At 38.7% G+C, this 25,684-nt stretch overlaps 1 protein-coding gene across 2 annotated transcripts in view; it reads left to right on the forward strand.

Annotated features, from left to right (window-relative positions):
* Positions 1 to 218: 218 nt before the first annotated feature.
* Positions 219 to 25,684, forward strand: part of CSF1R (colony stimulating factor 1 receptor) — a 46,709-nt gene continuing 21,243 nt past the window's right edge. The window contains exons 1-9 of one of the 2 annotated variants that reach the window (XM_087924288.1): positions 219 to 448; positions 14,951 to 15,202; positions 16,615 to 16,890; positions 17,385 to 17,527; positions 19,050 to 19,215; positions 20,705 to 20,885; positions 22,043 to 22,161; positions 23,261 to 23,372; positions 24,733 to 24,926. In XM_087924288.1, coding sequence (XP_087780414.1) covers positions 382 to 448; positions 14,951 to 15,202; positions 16,615 to 16,890; positions 17,385 to 17,527; positions 19,050 to 19,215; positions 20,705 to 20,885; positions 22,043 to 22,161; positions 23,261 to 23,372; positions 24,733 to 24,926 — 1,510 coding nt within the window. In that variant the 5' untranslated portion in view covers positions 219 to 381. The remainder of the gene's footprint in view (positions 449 to 14,950; positions 15,203 to 16,614; positions 16,891 to 17,384; positions 17,528 to 19,049; positions 19,216 to 20,704; positions 20,886 to 22,042; positions 22,162 to 23,260; positions 23,373 to 24,732; positions 24,927 to 25,684) is intronic. The other variant, XM_026696598.2, reaches the window with a different exon arrangement.

Genomic DNA, 25,684 nt, shown 5'->3' on the forward strand with positions numbered 1-25,684 from the left:
AAAAGGAGATGCCATTCCCAAATTATCTTTTCTGATTGCAAATACAAGCCAGTACTATTGGAACATGATCAAATCAACCTTTAAAAGAGTATTTTAAATGGGGCCTCCTTGAGCTGTATCTCCTCTCTCCTCCCTCCCATTGAAGTGTTCATGACACATTCTTTCTTGCTTGTTCTTTTTTTGGAGCTAGAAATTTCCTAACTTGTGGTCTTTTTCAGAAAACGAGAAGTGTCTTCCTCCAAGCAACCAGGCACAAAGAATACACGATTGAAGGATTAGCAGCCTTTGTTGCTTCATCCTTTGTTTTCCAAGAAAGATTCCCTGGGCCAAGGCACTGGCACTGTTCTCCTAGCCCACCATACCACACCTGGGTTGTGCAGGATGGATACCTTCACTCCAGGGCAAATGGGCTCTCTTTTGGTTCTGATAGCAGTAGCTATCTGGCAAGGTAGGTCTTCTTGTTCATTCCATTCACACATCAGTAAACTGTAGCAGCTGGGAACAACACAGAAATTTTTCTAGCTGTAACCAACCAACCCACACCTACAATGGATTACAAATGTCTTCAGTCCCAGCCTTTAAGGTCATTTGTTATTTTGGTTGTTGTGATGGAAGTTGCAATCTAATACCTCTGGAGGGTTCCAAATGAGGAGAGCTGGGTTAGAAAAGTAACAGTGTTCTTTAGTGTTTTTACATGTACTGCAAAAGGATAAAGGATAAAAATGTGTTTTCAAAACTTCTGTTTGAAGGAAACTAATGGTCAGCCAAATCTGTTGCCTTTATTGATATGATTGCCAGTTGGATACACCCAATATTGCATTAATGTCTACAGTTTTACTTTTAAAACTTTGATCATTTTCTTCATTCTTTTTTGAATAAATTTACTAACTTGTTGAATATTCAAGTGTAATGTTCACTTTGTTTATATGCAATGCCTGTTTTGGAAAAAATAAATTTTGGAATTAGGCGCTTAGTGTTTTGTTTTGTAATCAAGTGATAACTTTTTGACTAGCTTACTGACAAATTAAACATAGCTGAAGCAGTTCAGTTAAGACAAATGACTATTTTCTGCTCAAAAGATCAGTAATGTGTTATTCCATTTGGAAGTGAGGAAAATTTTTCTCCATCAAGAAGCATCTACTTTGATTTCTAGTTCTTAATTGCTTAAATGTACATCAGTCCTGTACAGCACCTTCAGTATCTAAATCAAGATTTGATCAAAATATTTTAAAGTAAGGATATATTTTAGAAACATTTCACATGATCAAAGCATGTCTGTAATCGTTTCTCAAGCTTTAACCACAGAAAGTTTCTCATTCCACCATAAATGGTACAACTAAACTGTACTTTGATTGTCAGTCTACTTTTTCTGGTAAATATTTTAACTAAATATTTAACAGAAGAGGGAGGATGAATTTTCATCAAGTAAATTCTCCCTAATAAATTGGCAGCATCAAAAGTTTTCAGCCACAATGGGATTAAACTGGAAAGTTCACACTGTACAAAAGGTTGTCCGTACTTCTTTTAGTTTCCAAAAGTCAAGAGGAAGAAGTTTCATGTGTGTGCTTGGTGGAAGACAATATGCTTCAAACTATCACTGAAGGTCACTATTATGCAACACAGTGATGTGGCAAAGCAGTGGCCAGTTGTTACTGAAAATATGAAGGAAGTAAGCCAGGATCCATTTTGGCAATGTTCTGAAACTCCATGCAAAACTTTAACTCAGCATTAGAATTGGCAAGAGAGATTTTTCTTTCATACTTTGAAGAAACTGAAAATTGGTTTTATATCATTAGGGCTGCATCAATGGTAACCACCATAGCTAAAAAATAGTATAATTGAATATTAAAGTAATTGGGTTTAGACAGGGAGGAGTGCTGCATATTTGATTTTGCTATGCTGCAGATTTTGCATTAGTATCAAGTACTATGTTATATTTAAAATGTGCTAGGTCTACTGCCCTTTGACCCATTTCTGACTGTGTTCTTGCATTCAAAACCTCACTTTGGTAAGGGTAGAAACTGTTCCAAAATTACTGCTATCACTTTTTTTTTTTGCTCCCTTTCATGCAGCCTCAACCATTTCCTGCTTATGTCTTCCAGTCTTGCCCACAATTCATGAATCCCTTTGTTTGTTATATGTGTAGCTCCTAACCTTATGTGTAGCTCCTAAACCTTTGTCTGTAGGGAATGATACCATGCCTATATAGGATTGTCTTTTGAATATGGGAATTAGTCCATTATTTATCTTGGTGGAAGACTACTACAAGCTCTCAAAATCTTTCCAGCTAAACATGGAGTATTCTGGCCAGGCATTCACTGTGCTACAAGAGGTAGTAACACTTTCAAACATGAAAAAATAGGCTTCTTTGTCTTACCAACTGGAGGGTTTTTTTTTAATTTGTATCCTTTCACAAATAACTCAGGGTAGTGAACATATCCAACACACCTTCCCTCATATTTTCCCCATAACCACTACCCTTTGAAATCAATTGGGCTGAGAGCCACTGGCTCAGGATCACCCAGCTGGCTTTTACAGATTAGTTGATGCACTCCTTTAAGTGTATCAGCCCTTCTCAATTCATTCAGTCTCTTTCACTTTTTTCTTACTATAGAATATCTTCACTCCTTGCCTCCCTCAAAAGGCATTCTTTGTCTTTAGTCAAAGCATTTTCTTTTGCTATTGGGTGCTCCTTTAAGTCCATCAGCTCCCTCATCTCTTCTTACCTCATTCACTCTTTCCCCATCATAGCTTATCTTAACTTTCTGCCTCCTTCCAAAGCTGCTCTTTTTTCTCTTTAGTTGAAGCCTTTCCTTTTGCTGTTGCTTTAATATCTTAGTCCAGCTCCATTTCTGGCTGGTCTATTTTCTTTGGTTTAACTACAGGCATAAAATGGATACCTTAGGTCTATCAAGGTAGTAGTTTTTTCTAAGGGAGAATCTGTCCCTTCTACCTTTCCTATGTCTGTTTATGTGGTGTAAGTTCTGGTTAAGAGGTCTGGTTTCTACAGCCAGGATTTTTGGTCATTTCCTGCAAAGTCTGACTTCTTCTGTGAGGGCCAAACTCTGTTCCTTTTGTATTTAGGGTGCATTTTCTTTTCATGGAGTGTTTAATGAACTCCTTGAGCTTAAGCCATCTCCATTTGTGTGGTTGCCACCCTAAGTTGGCTATCCCACTTTTTTACAGATATCCTACCCTGCCTTCCCACTTTTGTCATGGGTTCTTTTCAGTATTTCCATTTCAGTGGGCTCCAAACAAGCCAACAGAAACATAGGTCCAACACACACAAGCATTCACAAGCTATTACTACTACTCACCCCTATTTCCACTCTTCCCCACTTCTATTCCTACAGCTACTATTTCTTCTGAGAACTACTACTCCTATTTCTTCCAAGTACTGCTAGAGAAAATTACACCTCTCTGGCTGCCTGACTTCCACACACAAAGAGAAACTTATTCTCTCTTCCCCACCCCACCACATACTGCACTCTGAGCTGCCTCTCAGCACAGCTTTTATAATCAAGGCTGCCGGCCTGGCTGGGAAGAGGCCTTAAAGAGACAGGTGGACAGCAGCACAGGTGCTGGCCATTTTCTGGGTAGCCCGTTTCCTCAGAGCTGTAAGGAAAAGATGAAAACAGAAGTTAATCACCCAATTCCAAGTAAGAAAGAGATGAAATGTCCTTCATGGCTAGTTTTGTTGTACAGATGAAAAACCTATTCCCTCTCTGGTGCTCTAATTTCCCCCCAATTTTAGACATTCCCAGAGGATACTTTGGCAGGAAGCAAGCTTTAAAAGTCAAAAACAGGGTTGTCAAATGGGCTTCTTTTTGAAAAAAAGTTGAAATATTTTGTTCCTCTGCTAAGTGCTGTAACTCTAACTTTCAGAGCTAGGAAAGGGGACTCATGGTGTATTGAGTGCCTTTTTTTTTAAACAGACCATGCAAAAACCTTCTTTTTAATGAGAACACTTAACCTCAATAAGTGAAAGTTATAGAACACTAGATATTGGAAAGACAGCCCAGTTCAGACCTTATAGACCATCTTTCCTTACTCTTCAGATAAGCTCTATTTAATATCTTTTATGGCTGTTATTATTGATAAACCTGAGATAAGAATAGATTTGATGGACAGCTGGACGGAGAAAGCTGAAGGATGGGAAAGGATATGTTGATCCCATATCTGTGTACATGCTGGCAAGAGAAAGTCAATGACAGCATTAAGACTGTCCTTATAGCCCTACAAATAATAGCTCTACAAATTAATCTGTTGCATTCTCAGTCTTTATCCAAATATTTGGTGGATTTCAAAATTAATCTTTATCAGATTGTTCCACTCTTTATCAGAGTCAATCTAAATTCAGTTTGTTCTAGCTGTGTGATTTTCTGGATCTCAAGAAAACTCTTGAGTTTTCTGAAAACTCAAGAGTTCTTTGGAAGCTTAACAAATGGAAAACAAATTTCCCTAAATAAATAAATTAAATTATTCTTATTGATGATATAAGTAGCCATTGAGAACTGTTCTGTTCCATTTCAGCAGGAGTCTTCAAACTTGATAGCTTTAAGACTTGTGGACTTCAACTCCCAGAATTCCTCCACTAGTCTGTTAGCTCAGGAATTCTGGGAGTTGAAGTCCACAAGTCTTAAACTTCCCAAGTTTGAAGACCCTTGCATTTCAGTTTACCAAGGGTTACAAGATAACCAGTCAGTCTTTTTGAACAATACATGGAATCTTCTGTACAAAGTGAATTAAGTGTTCCTTGACAAAATAAATATGCAAAGAAATAAGACTTGAAATAGCTGGATGTGTAGAGTACTGTTTATGGTTCTGGTTATTATTTATTGTAAAATTTTATATACTGGATTGGCCTTTGCACTTCTTTCAACTTGCTGACATAAAGATGCACCTGGTTTATTAAACACTGAGTAACACTAAATATTTTGTGCCAGATTAATTTTATAAATTTAGAATCAACAACGTATGCTAGTATGCTAGTTTTGGTTTCATATAGTCATATTTCAATTTCAAAAAAATAATGACTAAAATAATTCCAAATTAAGTCAAATTTGGAAGTCCAGGGAATTGATATATTGGCAGAGAACCCACAACTTTTGGTGTTGAAGGATCTGGGATTGAGGAATCCTGGCTTAGGCATTGTTGTACTCACATAGCAATCATAAACACCTCTTGAGTAATCTTGAACCCAACACATATAGGTGGTCATTTGTTGGACCTTGTTTTTGTTTCAGGGAAGATGTTAGAAGATGTGGAAATTAAGGGGATTTCTAGTACTCCATTGCCATGGTCAAATCATGCCTTGATCAAGTTGCAATTGTTAGCCACCCATGATTTCTGCAGGACCATATTCAGATGGTCCATCCCAAAGGCCTATTGGATCAAATTGGTTTCCAAAGGGAATTTTTCCAGTGTTCTAGTAAGCATTTATGTGAAATATCTGATGAATAAATGGTAATGGGATGCAAACTGGGTTCTAAACAGTATTTTTCATTCCCATCCCAAGCCACCTCTTTCTGGATCCCTCCCTCAGTTGGTGACCCTTTGAGACATGAAGCACCAGAAATGATACCTATGAGAAGAAGGTGGATTTCTGGAACATTCTGGAACAGTTCTTACAGTTAGGAGATGCTTCCAAATGGCCAAACAAAATCTACTTCCTTACAATTTGTCTTTGTGAATCAGGTACCATAAGTCATGAGACATTTTGCAATATTCATCACATCATTTAATAATGGAGTTGCCAGTCCCAACTGTGGTTAGTAAGTGAGGGCTACCTATACTGTGTCTAGTTTTGGTTGCCACGATACAGAATGGATGCTGAGAATGGAAGAGCAGACTGTTAAAAAATGCAGACATCCATAGCTTCAGGAAGCAGACTGTTCAATACCTTGGTAGCTCTTAAAATCATGAAATTCTTCCTTATTTCAAGTTTGGATGTCTCAGTATAAAGCTTTGACCCATTGGTTCTTGACTTCCAAATCATGAAAGAATGTCATAGGGCAGAGGATGTGGTTTTATTCTCCAGAGTATCCAAAGATAAGAATTTTTTACTGTTCCATCATTGGAAATTTTCAAGGAAAGATTTGTCAACCATATATCTAGGGCAGTGGGAGGATCCTTGCACTGGGCAGGGAGCTGGATTAGACCTCAAGATCCCTTCCAATGTTAACAGATGGTTAACAGATAATCAGAGTTGGAAGGGACGTTGTAGGTCATCTAATCCAACCCCACCGCCCAAGTGGGAGACCCTACACCATTTCTGACAAATGGCAGTCCAATCTCTTCTTGAAAGTCTCAAGTGATGACACTCCCACAACTTCTGAGGGCAAGCTGTTCCATTGGTTGATTGTTCTCACTGTCAGAAAGTTTCTCCTTATTTCCAGGTTAAATATCTCCTTGTTCAGTTTCCATCTATTATTTCTTGTCTGGCCTTTGGGTGCTTTAGAAAATAGCTTGACCCCTTCCTGTCTGTGGCAGCCCCTCAAATATTGGAAGACTGCTATCATGTCTCTCCTGGTCCTTCTTGCTGGCTTTCTATAAAGTCTCTGTGGACAGCACTCTGACATACTGTCTGGGTGTGTGATATGCAGGCTCCTCAGCTGAGGACAAGAAAACTGTACAGAGGGTGATAAACACAGCTCAAAAGATCATTGGTTGCCCTCTGTCCTCCCTGGAAGACTTAGCCAGGTCCTCCTGCCAAAGCAGAATCAAGGCCATCATAGAAGACCCCCTCACACCCTGGCAATTATCTTTTTGACCTGCTGCCGTCTGGACGGCGCTTTAGGTGAATAAAATCCCACACCACTAGATTAACAAATAGTTTCTTTCCCTGGGCCATCCGAACCGCAAATAAACACAAAGCCACTACTTTATTAAGATGTGAAAAGATGTGAAATCTCAATACCTCATTTAGATGTATAATAACATATTACAGTACAATCCATCTCTTGTGTATCATATTCGGCAAAGTGTCACAGTCAGTGTTGGATGTATATTTTGTGCATATTCGTAGATATTGTACTCTCTGATTGTAAATGGAGATGTGGGTACTTTATTTTTCTATCTTCATTTTTAAGTGCTCTGGTTTTATTGTATTGCGAACAGTTGCTGGGGTGCATCCATAGCTTCGTTGTACTTGTACAATGACAATAAAGTTTGTCTTCTTCTTCTTCACCAGACTAGCCTAGCCCAGTTCCTCTAACCATTCTTCATGTGTTTTAGTCTCCAGTCCCCTAATCATCCTGGTTGCTCTTCTCTGTACTTTTTCTAGAGTCCCTACATCTTTTTTATAGTGTGGTGATGAAACCAATGCTATGATTCTATGTTGGAAAAGCAACAAGCAAAAGCTGAAAGCAAGGAAGTGTTACTTGCTAAGATGTTTAATTAAAATTCGAATTCAAAGATACTAACCAAGTATAGCCATATAAAACAAAATAACATAATAGCAGAATAACAGAGTTGGAAGGAATCTTGGAGGTCTTCTATTCCACCCCCTTGCATGAAACCCTATATCATTTCATACAAATGATCGTCCAATCTCTTCTTTAAAACTTCCATGTTGGAGCACCCACATCAACTGGGACAAGTTGTTCCGCTGATTAAGTGTTAGGAAATTTCTCCTTAATTTTAGGTTGGTTCTTTCCTTGATTAGTTTCTATATGTTATTTCTGATCCTGCCTTCAGGGACTTTAGAAAACAGCTTGACTCCTCTTTGATATTGGCAGCCTCTAAGATATTCAGAAGACTGCTATCACATCATCCCTAGTCCTTCTCTTTGTAAGACTAGACATACCTAATTCCTGCAACCGTTCATCATATGTTTTAGCCTCCAGTCCCTTAATCATCTTTGTTGCTCTCCTCTGTAATCTTTCTAGGGCCTCAACATCTTTTTTATATCATGGCAACCAAAACTGGACATTTTCACCCAACCGAAAACTGTCAGATGGGGTAATTTTTATTTAAGGATTTTTTTTTCATTTTATATGTCAGCAAATAGAACAATTAACATTGGCCTGGTTCTAGCAAGAGACAAGCAGGTTATGAAGATGATAAAAGAGATGTAATCTTAGCATTAATGTATGTTTTCTCTAAGACAGGAGGCACAATTCTGATACAAAAGTTACCTCACCCAAGTCTAGATCCTGTTTCAGAAACACCAAAAATATTTGTTTATTAATCCATTGGCACATTTCAGCAAGCTCAGTCAATAGGCCAGCCCCATTCATCTCAATCCATTGAGCTCACTGAGATTGGCTCAACAGTTAAGTGAGAGGTAAAGGTAAAGGTTCCCCTTGCACATACGTGCTAGTTGTTTCCGGCTCTAGGGGATGGTGCTCATCTCCATTACAAAGCCGAGGAGCCAGCGCTGTCTCCGTGGTCTCCGACATCTCCATGGTCATGTGGCTGACATGACTAAATGCCAAAGATGCATGGAACACTGTTACCTTCCCACCAAAATGGTCCCTATTTTTCTACTTGCATTTTTACATGCTTTCGAACTGCTAGGTTGGCAGAAGCTGGGACAAGTAACAGGAGCCCACTCTGTTACGCAGTGCTAGGGATTCGAACCACCAAACTGCTGACCTTTCTGATCGACAAGCTCAGTATCTTAGCCACTGAGCCACTGCATCCCTCTAATTAAGTGAGAAGTCTCACATTAAAACCAAATTTGTGTCATTGGATAGTAGCAATGACATTCTGAGTTTTGTTTTTGTAGAACTTAAACTAGAGAATGTTGATGTCCCCTGACACTATGTGAATCAGAGCTTACACACTGGTCAATACTCATGTTTAAAAAAATATTGTTAATAATTGTATCTTATGGGTTTTACTTTTCTTGTCAAAGAAGCTTAGGACACATCAGAAAATAATCAAAGTTTAATATGGACATAAATAATAAAAAGATCCAGCTTTTTAAAAATGTTTTAAAAACTTAAAAAGAAAACATCACAAACTAAGAGCTGGAATCTATGGGGAGCCCCTCCCTCCCAAGGTAATAGCAGAATTCATTTCAGGGGACTGCCATGAGTATGTCATAGAGGCCCATCCCACCCTATTGCTCCCTCAGTCAAGTACTAAAAAACAGAAGTGAAAGAACAGCAAAATTGAAGAGTTAAAATGGGGAGGGGAGGATGGGGCAGGGGAGACAACCACAGAAGAGGGACAGAGACCTCCAGTCTCAATGTGTTTCCTCTGTTGCTGAAAGGGACTAAAAAGTTTGTCTTCTCTGATGCTTTCCTCAGCAGATCTGAGTCACAGAAATATTTCTCACTTCCCCATCTTTTCCTTATATATATATATATATGTGTGTGTGTGTGTGTGTGTGTGGTGCTCCAAAGGAATCACTGACGTTGCAGAAAAAATAGTGTATGTTTTTGGGGGAAGAGAGGAATAGTCTTTCAGCTCTTATAACCACTTGAAGCCTTTTCTTCCTTTTGTTTCTTCCTTGACAGCCACTGAAAGCTGTTGTTCATATTCTGGAATCTGGTATTTTGTTTCATTCTTAATGCTCCATACATGATTTCACTTTTTCTTTCTTTATCTTTTTATGGGACACTGTTACTTAAAACAATGTTTTTTAAACCTGGCCATTTAAGATACATGGATTTCAATTCCCAGAATTCCCCAGACAACCCAACCCCAACCCCCAAACATGGAAGACTTAATTGCTGTAGCCAGAAAGGTTGGGGAATGCTGCTTTACAGTACTCAACATTTTGCCCCCAACAATCTGGGTCCTCATTTTACCAAACTTGGAAGGACAGAAGGCTGAGTCAACCTTGAGCTTTTCAGGATCAAACTCCTGACTGTGAACAGAGTTTGCCTGCAATACTTGATTCTAACCATTGTGGCATCATGGCATAATAATAATAATAATAATAATAATAATAATAATAATAATAAACAACAACAACAACAACAACAACAACAACAACGAACTATTTTATTTTCTTGATTCCCCATCTTGATTCCCCTTGATTGTTCCATCTCTCATTATCAAGCAAATTATATCTGTACAGCTTTTGACCAGGATTGTCCCAGAATTGTCCTCTACTCCTGCTATCCTGCCCACTCTCCTAGTCCTGAGGAGTAGGGATATCCAGACCTGAGAAGAGAAAGGGCCAGTATATCCATCAGTTACAAGTGCTTCTCCTTTGCCTGCCCAAGTTAGCATGTGCATCATCTCTTTGCCCCTGTTTTGAACACCAGAGCAAATAGTAAGACTTAGATAAGGGGAAGGATCTTCCCAGATTGTCCCTGGGTTTGAAGTGAGGCTTTTTTTGTCCCTGTGCATTTCCTAAGAAATATTACCTTAAATATAATGAATGACTTTTACTGTTCCATCCCAAATGCATATTTATCAGCTTAGTTTATCTGCCAATAAATGCAGAAATAAAATAGGCAGTTAGGACATGTATTATTTTTTTGTGATGGATTATTTCTATTTGTTGACCTTTGGTCAACAGCTGCAAGCAGCAAAAATACTCATGCAAAAAAGTATGTGCCCCAGACGCTTTTTATCTTTGAAAGATTAGGAACATTAAGCCCTTTTCTATAAATTTTTGGGTTTTGGCAAGTTCTGGATATGCAAATATTTTCCAGACACATGGAGCAAATAGTTTGGGAAGCCCAAATACAGAATGTCTGTGCATGTATGAGAAATGTGAGAGAGGTTTGGGACATTTTTTAAAAAAAAATATTCCATTCAGAACCATATCTATAAATAATGTGCTCTTTAAGAATGTAGGCTACATGACTTTCAGTTTGACCTTGCTGCTTGATCGGCACAGGGGAACGGGGCTCCGCATCCCCACATTGAATCCTCTCATCAGAGCCCCCCAATGGGCAAAAGTCACCCTGTAGGGATGACATACATGGAGGGACACCCTGCAGGTTGCAGAGAGCAGTGGATCTCCTGCTGGACCCAGGGTTTCTTCCCTCTTTGCTGAAGACAAAGACGAGGCGGCCAAAATGGCTGCTGTGAAGCTGGGGCAGCCGAAGAAACCAAGATTGTGCTGGACTGGTGTGAGTGGACAGTGATTGGAGCTGAGTGAAGTGACTTTTGAATGTTGCTTAGGATTTACCCTAAAAGAAAATTAATCAGGAAAAAGAGGCTCTCTGGAATACTTTCTAGCAGCAACTAAAGAGAGGCAGAGAAAAACTGCACCCTAACAGGAAATAAGTTAAAGTTTATAATACAGAAAGACTGGTTGTATAAATCTTATTGGCATGACCTAGAATGGGCATTTTACAATGCTGGACACCGGACTGGCTATTGGATATTTTGTTTGAAACATTTTGAAATAAATAACTGATAGAACAGCTTTAAAGTGGATTTTTAAACCTTGATTTCTAAGTGGAAGGCACCATCTACTGGTGAATGGATATATGCTATGTCATACCCCTAAAGAATAATAGAGCGACCATGGGAAACCTTGATAAGAGAAGAATAACACCTGGAGGTTTGCTATATTATTTATTGTTCTATACTTATCTACTTCATGGTGACTAGAGGATCAACCTTGAAAACCTGGAAGATATCTAATAGGATAACTTTTGGACATTGAAACTAACTAGCAAATTAAAAGGTAATTTAAAGAATCATTTGGAAAAAACCCTGGTGTTAGCCTTCGTTTGATTTCATAGGAATTCTAGCAATAAACTATGTTATTCACAGGGTTTTTGTGAATAGGTACATTTATTTTTGCTCGTTGTCCTTCAAACACGGCAACAACCATTATACTGGATAAAGTCAGCGCTGAGATCATTCGCATCTCAGCGCAATTTATCATGAGGCCCCACCCCATGGAGCTAACTAACATCCGCCCTCCCCATTAGTCCTATGCACCTCCACCCCGCAATTCTAAATGCAACTAATTTACCAAGCAGTTTAAATCTCGAGCTGCGACTTAATTTCCCCAATTCCACCCCAATGAGACTCCGTGTTTTGTTTCGGGAAATGAGATGAGTCGGAGCGATAAGCCTCCTCCCACCTCCATCCTTGTCACATGTCCGTGGCAATACGGGATAGATGAGTCAAGCCAGGATGGGATCTGCAGGAGTGAAAAACCTTCCCCGAGGATCTGCAGGAGTGGAAAACCTTCCCCGGCCAAGTCAATACATTGGAAACGACAGGATTGGATGTTCCTTCCCCAATCAAGATAATGTGTTGGGCTTCACTCCAGGGATAAACCGGTAGGATCATTGAAGCCAAACACATGGACTGTATAAATAAAACCTATTGATTAACTATGAGATATAAAGAACTATAACTATTATATTTCCTGATGAACAGTATCAAGATCAAATAATCTGCTGGCTTTGGGACATCAAAAAGAATAGCCTCTGGAGCAGTGACAGATTACTGACAGAACATTGTATATTTTTTGGACTTTTTAAAAATAAGGCAAGATGGTCCATCAGGAAGAACCAGGGGCACAAAAAGAAATTATGATGTTACTTCAAAGCTTTTATGATGGGGAATTTCAGGGAGATAAAGGACCTATTACATAATATATCTGGAAAGACTGAAAATGTGCAACAAAGAATAATGAAACAAGATAATAAAACCCAGGAAACTGTAAGCTTAGAGGATGCGATAGAACAGATGACAGAGCAAATAAAACAAGGAGAAAAGAAGGAGGAGATCATAAAGTTGGGTGAAATAAAGTTGGTGAAATATATATTAGGAGGTAGAAAAATGGAATTGAATAAATTGAAAGATATTTTTGGAAAAAAGATAGAGGATTTGACAGAGGACTTATGGGTGGACTGGCAGCAAAAAATAGTGGGGATGGAAACAATGGTTGGGTTGAATATGAAAGATGTAGATAAGGACCCAAGGGAGGAGTATGGGACACAAGTCAAAAAGAGAAGAAGTGAAACTTTCGAGAGAATGAGAGATGATGAATAAGAAGGATTTTTCTTAAATAAAAACAAGAGTAGCTGTACCAAAAAATAGAATAGATTAAAAATTAGAAATGGGGGGAATATTGTTATACATATTTTTACATAATACATTTAAAATAAATGTTAGAGGTTGAGATTAGATTTTGAAAAAGGATGTTATCAGGTATGCTCAAAAACAATACTATTACTATTAGAAGAATGTAGCAAATATTGCATAATTGAAAAATGGATTATGTACTGATCCAGAGATGTATAATAACATTAAATCACATAAGTCTGATTAATGTAGTAATTTTCATTTGCACTAATATTACTTTTGTATTAAAATGAATGACGTTCAGATGCCACATTGTCCATGAAATGATGTTGATGTATGTTTAAAAATTAAACTTTACAAAAAAAAAAAGAATATAGACTATATGTGCCTCTCAGACCATCAGAGCCAAATTCACAATTTAAGAAGGCTGTTGAAAATAATATAGCTATTTCAAACTTAGTTTTTTTTCTTTCTGATGTCTCTTCCTTCATGAAACAAACATGAAAGCCTGAATTTTGACCATATATATCCAAAATATATTAGCAGAAATCCCAAATGGGAACAGAAAAATTATCTGAGAAAACAGAGAATGTTTCTCTTTCAAACAAACTGAACTGTAGAACTGAATCCTTATATCGTGGTTGGACATGTAACTATCACAAAAAGTCATTAGATTGTGACTCCACCCAATGGAAGAATACCAATAATGAATATTGGCTTTCTTTGGTAAAAGATAAAGGACAGCTGTGGTCCAGCAACCTTGAGTAGACAATATTATTTTGCAATTCCCTGTCTTTAGTCTCAAACCAGCACTACTATTTGAGAACTTAGAAGAGGTAGTAAGTTGATGTAAGGTGCAGAAGTAAATTTGCAACAAGCAACAGCTGGGACAGCAAAATGGTTATGGTATTCACAGAGATCTAGCAAAAGGAGCCCCATAGCATGACCAAGAGAAAAAAGACACAGGAACTGTAGACTTGAGGACATATCAAAAAGCGACCCATTCACAAGGGTGAGAAATAAAATCAGGAAGGAGAAAGATAAAACTAGACAATGTGTGGAACTGCTTGCTAGAGGAAAAGACCTTGCTGCAGGGATGGATGCTACCGGTTCTGCCCGGTTCTATACAACCAGTAGCTCTGAAGAGCAGCAGACACCAGTTCTGTATTTGCTGCTGTTTGGCCCACCCGGGCTCTTACGTGTCCTTTGTTTCCTGCTTTTTCAACCTCAGCTGCTTTGCGCAGCACAGTTGAGGTTGAAACAGCAGGGGAAAAGTGGCTTTTCAAATGCTGCACACCTGCATGCAGCACTTTTCAGCTGTCCAGGGGGGACAGCTTAAGCCTATTTTATATGGGTGCACAGCAAAACATAGTCACTGAACCGGTAGTAACTCTGGTTGAATCCCACCCCTGCCTTGCTGACCTGAAGATGCCAGCATAAAACAAGCTTCAATTAAATGGATTCATTGATGAGATCAGGTTGTTCACAGATCTGCAGGGGATGCCTGTTCTTCTATGCTGGTGGAACAGTTGGGCCAGTGGGAAGCAAGCCACCACAGCACTGCCTAACTTAACACTGGATTTCCAGATGATCTTGACCCTGACATGCTTAATGTCTTCCAAGTGTGCTAAAACAGAATTGGTTTAGACTGGCCAGTTTTTCTCTAAATTGCCCTCAGACGTATTTCCTATAATCAATCATGTCTACAGCTTTCTATACATTGCCCCAGAGATTCAGATAGCTCTGATCCTTTTACCTTTTTGTAAGTCTTTGAAGACCTGGCTGTGTCCTCAGAAGTGTAAGCTTGGTTGTTAATGTCATCTTAGGGACTGATTTACCTCATGGGATGTTGCTTTTAATTTTTTTTTTTTCATCTTTGTTTGCTACCCAGAGTCAGTATTGTGAGAAGGGCGGCCAGCCACCCTGACGTACTTCTCAGAATGAATAATTGCAAAATCACAAAAAGCAATATCATTGTTCTTCATTTTAGGCTCAGCTTCTCCCACCATTCACCCTAATCTTGACATTCTGAGGGTGAAGAAAGGAGACTCCATCCAATTACTTTGCTTGGGGAAATTGCCTGTTGAGTGGATCGGTATCCAGAATGGGTCCACCATGATGGTGTATGACAATGGCACCCTCTACGTGCCTGAGGCTAGTTGCAACCAAATGGGAAGCTACCAGTGTGCTTATATCAACAAATCAGAAGAGGGGATTAGAACTATATATGTGGCTGTAACAGGTAACCAGATTTCTCTTTATTATCTCTCTCATATGCTCTGAAAATAAATCATTGCATATGCTAAATAAACACTGTCTGGGAATTGTGTTCCCCATACGTCCACTATCAACTGTCAGTGTTTTTACAGGGGATCAAGGGTTTATAGAGGGTGAAGTGTGAAGCCTACTGTGGATATGTTAGGGTCTTGCTCCATCAGGCAGCAAAGACACTTGGTGGAAGATGGAAAACCTAGGCCAGCTGGATTAGAAACTGACCCCTTTTTTGAATAATTTTATCAGCAAGGCTTAACTATACAAATATTTTTTTCATATATGAAACAAAGCAATCATGGGAAATCCCTGCTGCAAATTTGTCCAGTTCCACCATGGGAAATTAGTTGATCTGAATGACTCATAGAATGGAGTCCTTTTGAGCAAAAGAGGTAGTTGTTAATTCAGATGCCTACAATCACAGAACATTATCAACCTTGACTGTTGGCCAGAATGTGTCCCAAGGAGAACATGCTTACAATTTGGGGGCCCTTTTCTTTTCACAACTGGAAGATCTGAAGAATGAGGTTGCCAAGTAAATTGTCCTAGGGAAAATCTATTGGTGTGGGGGTTTTTTAAGAGCCCAAACTGTGGCATAAATGACTCTGGATTAACATCTCCTGCTTTATGAGAAAATGGTGGCCATGGCCAAGAAATTTGCCCTTCAAGACTACACAGAGACTTTAGCTGCTGCAAAAAGCATCACTGCTGAATTACACTAGCTATTACCTGTTACCTAAGCATGATTGACGATGCTAGTTATCACATATAAAGCCCTGTAAGTCTTGGAGCCTTGGACCAATTTAAGGCCTGTCCTTTCAATGAGAGAGACCGAAACCTGCTGAAGATCCCTTCCTACCATGAAGCACAATGAGAGGTAAATCTTCTCCTGAGACAAGACTGACTTTACCAAATATTAGTGGAGTAATCACACCAATCTACTTGATATTGATTGGCTATTGCATACGTTATGTTATTAATGTTAAAAATGAAGGCAAATATATCTGCCCCAAGATATTTTTGCAGGATTCAGTCTTGTCACCAGAATGTGAGACAGAACCTCCCTGTGGATGGGATGAGTCTGAAAGCTCAGTAGTGTAAACCTCTGTTCCTGGTGACCGACCCCAGATTGGATCCTGTTATTACTTCTATTATAATTAATATCTGTATGTTGTCTGGGTTGAGGCAAAGGATATATCTCATAAACAAAACAAATACACCACAAATACAACAGAGGCCTTGACTGAGAGAGAATACCTGAGAATATGTCAAAGATTTTGCTCTCACCACGTCAGCACCAGACAATCTTATTTCAGATTAATTCCAGCTATTTTTCTATTGTGCCAAGCTACCATATAGATTCATAACATATTTCTTCTACAGATCCTGAGTCTGTGTGGTGTGGCCTTCACAATGTTTATCCTAGTGTGGAAAAGGGCAGCGATGCCTTGATTCCGTGCCTGATTGCTGACCCAAGATTCACAGGCAACATGACCCTCCTTAAAGATTCCTCTCCAGTTCACTCAAGAGTCTCATTCAGTCCTAAGGAAGGAATACGGATTCATAATGTAGACCTGAGTGATAAAGATTCCTATGAGTGTAAAGCCCAGGTTCATGGAGAATGGGTGATTTCACCCAGAATTACTCTTTCTGTCTATGGTAGGTTGGAACTGCTCTTTTGTCACTACTTGAACATGTGCTTCCAAGCCTTTGGGGGACAGTTGTTGTAGCAGCATTTAGAAAAAGTGCTCCAGTGCATGTGGTTCATTTTTTTTTCCAACATGGAGAGGTTGGTTCCAAATTCTATATATTCATTGTGCTGTGCAATGCTAGACCAATTTTAATCAACAAAGAACAATTATACATTTTGGCAGGACAATGAATAGCTGCTTTGGTACATTAGTTGTTCTTTACTGTCACTGCCAAAGTGGCTTGAAATATGTTAAAGTAAAATGGCAAACACCCTCCATGTTATCTTTTCAATCCATTGGGTCAAAACTGCTGAAAAAGATGCGTGAAAGATTTGGAAAATACACCATCATTAAGCAGAAAATAGGAAAGGTATAACTTAAGAAAAGATGAGGGTGTTGGGGTTTTACTGACAAGCCCTCCAGCTCAGTTTGTATTTAACAGACTTTTCTGGCTTTTCTTAGACAATCACCAGCCTTTGATGGTTACTATTGGAGGACTAGCAAACCATGTGCGGTTACAAGGAGAACCATTCAGCATTTCCTGCAGAGTACAATATTACTCCTTTGAATATAATGGCACATGGATCTATCCCCTGACTGCAAACGTAAGCCATTTCTACAGGCTTTAGACATGCACTTTAGCTTCTGTTGTTTGTTGACTCGTGGTAACTGTTCTATTTCTACCGTTACAAGATGAGAGAAAAAGGATAGCAGATAATTATCTTTTTACTGTTCTGTATTCTGTACAGTGGTAGATTTGTCTTCTGTACAGTGGTAGATTTGTCTTCTGTACAGATGCAGATAGATAAACTCCACAAAACATCCATAACAAAGTACTTTTATTGGTTCATCAGGAATCCTCATAACTCACATTTGTGATGAAGTCCATCTTTAATGACCAATCCTTTACATATTTGTCTTGTAAGTAAAAAGATGATTATCTGCTATCCTTTTTCTCTCATCTCATAGCGGTAGAAATAGAACAGTTACCATGAGTCCATGAGTTCAGCCAAGAATGAGGAAAACTCCCCCAACCCATCGAGGGTCAATTTAGTGACCAATTAGGATTACAGATGTGGTCACGTGATATGGACTACATTTCCCAGGATACCTTAACTTCATTTACCATGATGCATTCCCTTAAGGGGACAGTTCACAATCGCTATCTAACTATCCAATTCCCATACACTGGCTGGATAGCACATTTGTCTTGAATGAGCTCAGAGTTACTTGTGGCTTGTATAAACCAATTCATGCAAGGACTTAGACCTGTCTTCCGGAGTTATTAACAGATAATCAGAGTTGGAAGGGACATTGTAGATCATCTAGTCCAACCCCCTGCCCAAGCAGGAGACCCTGCACCATTTCTATTGAACAACAATGCCTACCATCCCTAGCCAGAAAGACGTCATGAGCATCTAATGATATAATATGTGCTGCGATGTCACAATGAAAATTCTGCTCTTTTGATATTTGGATGCAACTTTGTGACACACAACTAAAAAATAGCAGTGTTTGCAAAATGACACCTGTGTCATCATTTTGACATCATCATGCCTCGGTTGTGAGGCTAATATCAGGCTGGGATGTTGGAAATTGTAGTCCTGAGACAATTCAAATTGAAGAAAGCTGCTTCAACTGCACATTGCACATTAACTTTGCACTTCTCAAGGTTGTTTGCTTTTGCATCCAGTTTGTCTTAACTGCTTCATTATAAGATTCTCTTGAAACTGCCTTGCAAACACAAACTTCAGTCATTTCTTATAAGAATAAGAGGCAGAAGCAAACAAAGGATATTTATTTATTAAATGGATGTACTCTGAATCTTATGTCTTTCTTTTCACCTACTTTAATTGCCTACTAAAGTGCTTTTATACTTAGGTATACTTTTATATTTAAATAATACAGATGGGAAACCATTGTCCTCATGGCTTATTATTTAAGAACTAGCATAATCTTAAATATATATAAATCATGAAATAGGATTAAAAAAATAGAAGTGGAGGACCAGTGGCTTCAAGGAAAAGCCCTGAAATCTGGTAAAGGTTTAATTGGAGATGATGGCAATGAGCATTAGAGCTCATATTTTCAAATCAGCCCAGTAATATCTGTCTTTTCTTACCACAGGCCATCTGGAATACAACGGATTTAGATACTGGATTATCTCAGTCATACGCCACTGATTACTTCCTATTCATTTCAGCAGTTCAGTTACAAGACAGTGGAATATATACTTGTCATGCGGAAGCTGCCCAATCACATGTAAATGTTTCAGCTACTCTCCAAGTGCTAGGTAGGTGACAACACAGGGAAAACCTCCTCACCCATCAATAAAAATAGATCCTGTGTATCCAAAACACCCCACCCCGTTTACAAATAATGTTGTCTTCTTTCACTTTCTATTGGATTTTTACATTGTGGTAGCCGATCAGAAGGCTTTTATGAATACAAATATGGAATGTTAGTTAAATCAATCAGAAACTAACAGTGCATGAGAACAATTCCAAAGGTGGTCTAACAGTTAGTATTCTAGTGTCTCAGTAAAGAAGATACATGATAAAGATAGAAATTCTTAATATTTTCTAGAATACAAGTGTGTTATGTAAGTATGTTTCTTTATGCTTCAAGAAAAGTATACAACTATAAAACACCGAAACTCAGTTACTTCTCATTGATTAATATGACTACTACAAAGTTTTCAAATGAAATATAGCATTGCTTTCTACTCTTTAAAAATTCATCAAGATAAGAATAAAATTTATAAATCTTGCAGAATCAGGGACATGGAAGGCAAGATACTTCCTCTTCCCACGTTCCATATTTCTATTCATATCGCTCCACCATTTTCAATGGCAAGGTTTCTGGGGTAATTCAGCTATCTTGCTCCTATCGAATCTTGTCCATAAAATCCATTTAGTGCTTAAGTACAACATGACTAACTTTTCTGCTTTCCGAATATACCGAAGAGAAGTCACAAGCTTAAAAGCTCCTAAAGAAGAACTGAATTACCGCAGAAATATGAAGTTTACATTCTGTCCTAGCCTTTCCTGAGTTCATGTTTGTTTCTTTTGTAAGCCCATCAATAGGAACTGTCTGTCTATTGGATTTTGTGGGCCATCTAATAAAACCTCTTTGGGGTTAAAGATCAGATCAGAACTCTTTAAATCACCTTTCCCTGCATACCTTCCAGTTGGGGTTGCGTGAGTTGTTTTTCAATGTATTTCAAGGCTGCCAGGACAGAGATAGGGAGTTGAATGAAGTCTTGCCTGTGGGATTTTTAAATTCTGCATACAAAAGTCACTATTTGCTGTGGCAGATAATGAATCATGGGCATGCAATAGTGCAACATGTAGCATCATGGCTGCTCCTTGTGAATGTTGCAAGAATTACTTGGAATTTGATGTTCTGTTCATGCCCTTACAAATATTGAACCTCATTGGACAGTTTTCATAAACCATGGATTCTTGGGCTTCTTCATACAATGTGTCACATTCCTAAAAATCATTTCTGTGATTCCCTGTAATCCAAACCCAATACATTCTAGTCATTCGTCCCTTCCACAGTCCAAACAGGCTCTTTGATAATTTCTGAGGAGTTGAAATGAAGAAAGTACTTTATTTTAGCTTTGGAATGCTGCTGTTTTGTTGCAGGACTCCTCAGTCATCATCATCATTATAGCTTCCACAATGAGGAACTCTACTAAGAGCCGAGCTGTTTTCCTCAAGGAGAAAAACTTTTTCCCTTTACTTCCCTATGGATTAATTTTGTGCTTTGCTTTTCAGAGAAAGGGTATCTGCGCTTGTCCACGTTACAGAACAAAATTCAGGAGACAAACTTGCATCTGAAGCTAAATCTTCAGGTGCTTATTGATGCTTATCCTAGACCTTCAACATATAGATGGATACATGTGAACCCATCAAGAACGTCCAAAGGAACTGGCCACATGATTTTTGGTCAACAAAGGTAAAGGCTATGTAGTGTCTCCCCTTCCTTCAGAGTTTTTTGGGGGGTGGTTTTTCAAATTACAGGTTTGTTTACAGTCCTAACTTTCAGGGAGAGAAAGACTGTCCGATGTGGTTGCCTCACATAACTGCAGCAAATGCAGAGTGCATTTTATTGAGTCTTTCTCTAAGAAGATCAGAGATAAGTGTTAGTCACACCAGAGCCTTTTAGAATAGAACGGGATAAAATGTAGGAACCCAAGGAATTTATCTGATTGAACTAAGAAGAATTTGAACCTGGACTTCCCCATACATGTATGACTTTATGAAAAAATCTGAGGCATCTAAAACTCACTGGGTCTGTCTATCTTCAAAGTTCGTGTGATTTGCTGTTTAAAGTTGGATCTCTAATTCATGAACTGGGATGAGAAGATCACAATAATACATGAAATTACCGCTGCTTAGGTGATGCTTCAAGGATCAGTTTTGTCTTCTTTGCTTTTTTGCATCTATGTTGAGCCCTGGGACCTTAATGGTTCTATTTGCACAACTCAGTTGTGCATCACTTGTCCCAGCCACGAGAAGATGCTATCAAATTCCTTTGTCGGTGCTGGGAAGTTGTTGGGATCTGGATTGGAGAGAATAAACTGAAGCTCAGTCCTCACATATCAGCATCCTGTGTCACCACCAGAAGTATTCCTTGATGCTCAAACATTACCCAACAGGAAGCAGGTTTGCAAATTGGGGGTCATTCTTAACTCAAGGCTCTTGTTGAATAAGTAAATGGAAACTATCCCTAGAGGGAGCTATGCCCAACTCTGGTTAGATAAGCATCAATGTGCTTATCTTACCTGGAGCAGGAGGACTTAGCTCCTCATGCCATCTAGTTGGACTAATGAAAGTCACTTAATAGAAAACTGCCCTTGAAGTGTATTTAGAAACTACAGCTAGTTCAAAATGCAGTGGCCTGCATTTCACAGTTTCAGCTTCAACATTGGGAGCACATAACACCAGTTTTGCAATCCCTGCATTGTTTGCCATTTGTTTTCTTGTCTAACTGAAAGTACTGGTTTTGAACTGCAAATGCTATTCATGGTTTGCAGATACTCCCAGGATTTGCTTGTCCACCCAGTTTTGATTCTAACAATTATTTCCATGCATATCTGTTCTCTCTTTTAGCAGACACAACAATACACTCGAGCTGAATTGGATGGAGGAAAAACACAGTGGTGAATATATATTTTTTGCAGACAATGGGGAAGCCAATGCATCTATTCATTTTTACGTCTCTGTGAAAAGTATGTTTTGTACTACTCATTCTTTGTAATAACATGTGGGGAATGGGAATGATCTTGGGGGACAGAGATGCAGCCAAGGGGATGGATAGATTAATGGTGAGATAAAAGAGAAAGAGGCAGGAATGTGGATAGGGCAAATGGCTCAGAAGGGAGTTTCTTGGGCTGTAAAGGAGATGGGGAAAGGGGGGTGAGATTCTGTTAACATACAGTAAGTAGCCTTACAAATAGCATAGAATTGGCTCATGTAACCATGCTTTCCATATGGAGTTTATGAAAAGGCTGATATTTTTCAAGCCAGAGTGCTTGATGTTAGTTGCGAAGTCGTGTCTGGTCCAACACAACCACATGGACAATGTTTCTCCAGGCCTTCCTGCCTTCTATCATTTTCTGGAGTCCATTTAAGCTCACACCAACTGCTTCAGTGACTCCATCCAGCCACCTCATTCTCTGTCATCCCCTTCTCCTATTGCCCTCAATCTTTCCCAGCATTAGGCTCTTCTCCAGTGAGTCCTTCCTTCTCATTAGGTGGCCGAAGTATTTGAGTTTCATCTTCAGGATCTGGCCTTCTAAAGAGCAGTCAGGGTTGATCTCCTCTAGGACTGACCAGTTTGATCGCCTTGCAGACCCAGAGTGCTAGAAAACTCAAAAGCCACATCAAAATCTTTCTAAGGGAAATCCAATTGCCCTTAAAACCAAATATAATTTCAACTATATCTGATCTCAGTGTAGGTAAGCAAAAAGAAATTATCTTCTTTTTTGTGGCAAAGCAAACACCCCAGGTATACTTCCCCCCCAAAAAAAATCTGTATTTTATCACTGTTAATATGGTCCTAGAAGTAATCCTGAATTCTTATCAGAAGTAGCCTTTCCTAGTCATGATTGAATCAATTCATTCAGATGGAAAAAAATAATTTGACTTTATGCCCTGTATAGAAAAAGTGATGGGAAGCTAAATTGCAAAGAGTATGCTATTAATCTGATTTGCTGCAAGTTCTGTTCTTTAGTGTGCCACCATTTTAATTTTGCTAATGAGATTTGAAATAAAGAAAATATGCTGCCCTCTGCTGTCTTTAATGGTTCCTTTGTATTTGCTTTGTAGCTAAACCAAAAGTTACAATGTTGACCAACATTTCCAATGGTCTCCAATGTGAAGTAACTGGCTATCCTCCTCCACATATTCAGTGGTACAAATTGCACCCCCATGTTGATAGGTGAGTTAACAGAATCACAGCACAAGCCAGTGCATTTCTACTCAAACATGCCTGCTAAGACTTAGGGATGTAATGGCACTGCAGCTGTCATATACCACCATTTTCATTATGGAACTGATATATCTCAATTCTCAATATGCTGACTCTGTTAATCACTTAGAAAGGGCTGCAAAGCCCCGTGAAACAGTTGATATGTCTTAGCACTATTGCTATTGTTATTTTTTATATAACTATAATGAAGGAAACCCACTGGGCTGATTTGTTTGTTTATGTTTTGGTTTCTTTTCAAATGCAAATTCCTACTATGTAATCTCTAGAGTAGTTAATTTACATTAAGATGATAGTATGGTTGAGGAAATCAATAAAAGACAAAAGGGTATAGGGGGAAAAGTGGAGTTTATGAAGCTGATTGCCATAAGAAACTCTTGCTAATTTGCAGATTGTCCTTATTTGTGAATGATTCTCATCCATTTGTTGTTTCTTTTGGAGTGTTACCTTCATTGCACAATTTTGGATGGTTGCTGCTAATTCAAACGATCTAAAAAGATAAAGGCCAAATGACAGTGAGATCAGGAATGGTAGTGCCTAACCCATGTGTTAGACCAGGGCAGAGCTGGTATTCAGCAGGTTCTGACCAATTCTGGAGAATCGGTAGTGGAAATTTTGAGTAGTTCAGAGAACCGGTAATGGAAATTTTGAGTAGTTCAGAATACCACCTCTGACTGGCCCTGCCCCCATCTATTCTCTGCCTCCCAAGTCCCAGTTGATCAGCTAGGTCTTCTTTTGTTTCCCTGCACAGGAGAACAGAGCTGGAAAGCAAGTTAGTGTGATGGGGAGAGAACGGGAATTTTACTGTATCCTCCCCCTGGAATGGGGTGGGAATGGAGATTTTACAGTATCCTTTCCCTGCCAAACCCACCAAGCCAGGCCCACCAAGCCACACCACGCCCACCAAGCCACACCCACAGAACCAGTAGTAAAAAAAATTTAATCCCACCACCGGACCAGGGGTTCCCAACCAGTACTGCTCTGGCCCTGTTAGGAACCAGGTAGCACAAGCAAGCAAAGTGTCATTTGTGCATATGCAGCATGCTAGATAGTGCACAAAATCACTTCCTCCCACCTGCCAGGTCCATGGAAAATTTTCTTTTCCATAGAACCAGTCCTTACTGCCCAAAAGTTTGGGGACCACTGTATTGGGCAGTATCTCTTTGACGAATTAGCTATTTCCCCTGTTGTTCTCATCATTTGGATGAGGATAAGAAAAACCTCTGATACCTCAATCCTTAGAAATTCCAGCAAATAAAATTCTCATCCACCTGTCCTAATAATATCTCTGACATTTTTGTTTGTCCATCAGGTGCGGTCAACACGGGGCCCTGGTTTTTAATGACTCCAGTCCAAAGATCATGAGTCAAATTCCCTTTGGAAGTGTGTCATTGAAGAGTGTCTTTAAAGGGAAGATGAAGGACAGTGAGCATGTTTGCTGTTTTGCAGTTAATAGTGCTGGAAATGACTCCAGTTTCATTACATTTTCTGTTTCTGAGGTTACTGGTAAGATCAATCTCCGTATTCATTTGATTAAAACAAATAGTTTTCCTGAATCATTTCAGTCATTTCTCAAAATACTCTGTGTGATTTCACCACCTTTTTTTTAATCTATGATTTTTCCATTCACATAAAGCGAACATTTACTATAATTTGGGGGGGTGGGGGCTGAGAAAATTAAACAAGAACAGTAGAGTTATTTGAAAATTCAAATGGACAAAAAATAAAGGAAAGGGGAAAAAATCCAAAAAGGAATGGATTTCCACTTGAAACTTACACATTTTAATTCCTTTTATTTTATTTTGTTTTTGTTTTTTCGTAACTTACATGAAAAAAAACAATTGCAGGTTTTTAGCAATAAATGCACATTTTCCATCTCTAATTTCTACTCTCTAAGCTAGTTTTTCATCTTTTTGTAAAGAACTATATTTTCAAAACTTGGGGGAAAGAGCTTCATGATGGATGACTATTTAATTTTGCCTTCTCCAACTGTTTTGGAAAATACATCTCTACTATCTTATTCTGTTGCACCAAAAGGAGTAGAAAAATCAATGTTTTTCTTTTCTTTTTTCCCTTGTCCTACGCTTTTCTCTCTTTTCTTTATCTCCCTGTTTTCCCATTATTTTCATTTTTCTATATTTTATATTTTGAAAAGCTAATAAAAATACTATAAAAAAGGAAAATACATCTCATCATCCCCATCTGTGAATTATTGTCCAAAATACCTGGATACATTTTCAGCATGAATTAACTCAATGCCATTC

This window comes from Pseudonaja textilis, chromosome 2 (genome assembly GCF_049901715.1).
Source record: "Pseudonaja textilis isolate UNSWEBS1 chromosome 2, rPseTex1.2, whole genome shotgun sequence".
In the NCBI taxonomy this organism is placed as follows: domain Eukaryota; kingdom Metazoa; phylum Chordata; class Lepidosauria; order Squamata; family Elapidae; genus Pseudonaja; species Pseudonaja textilis.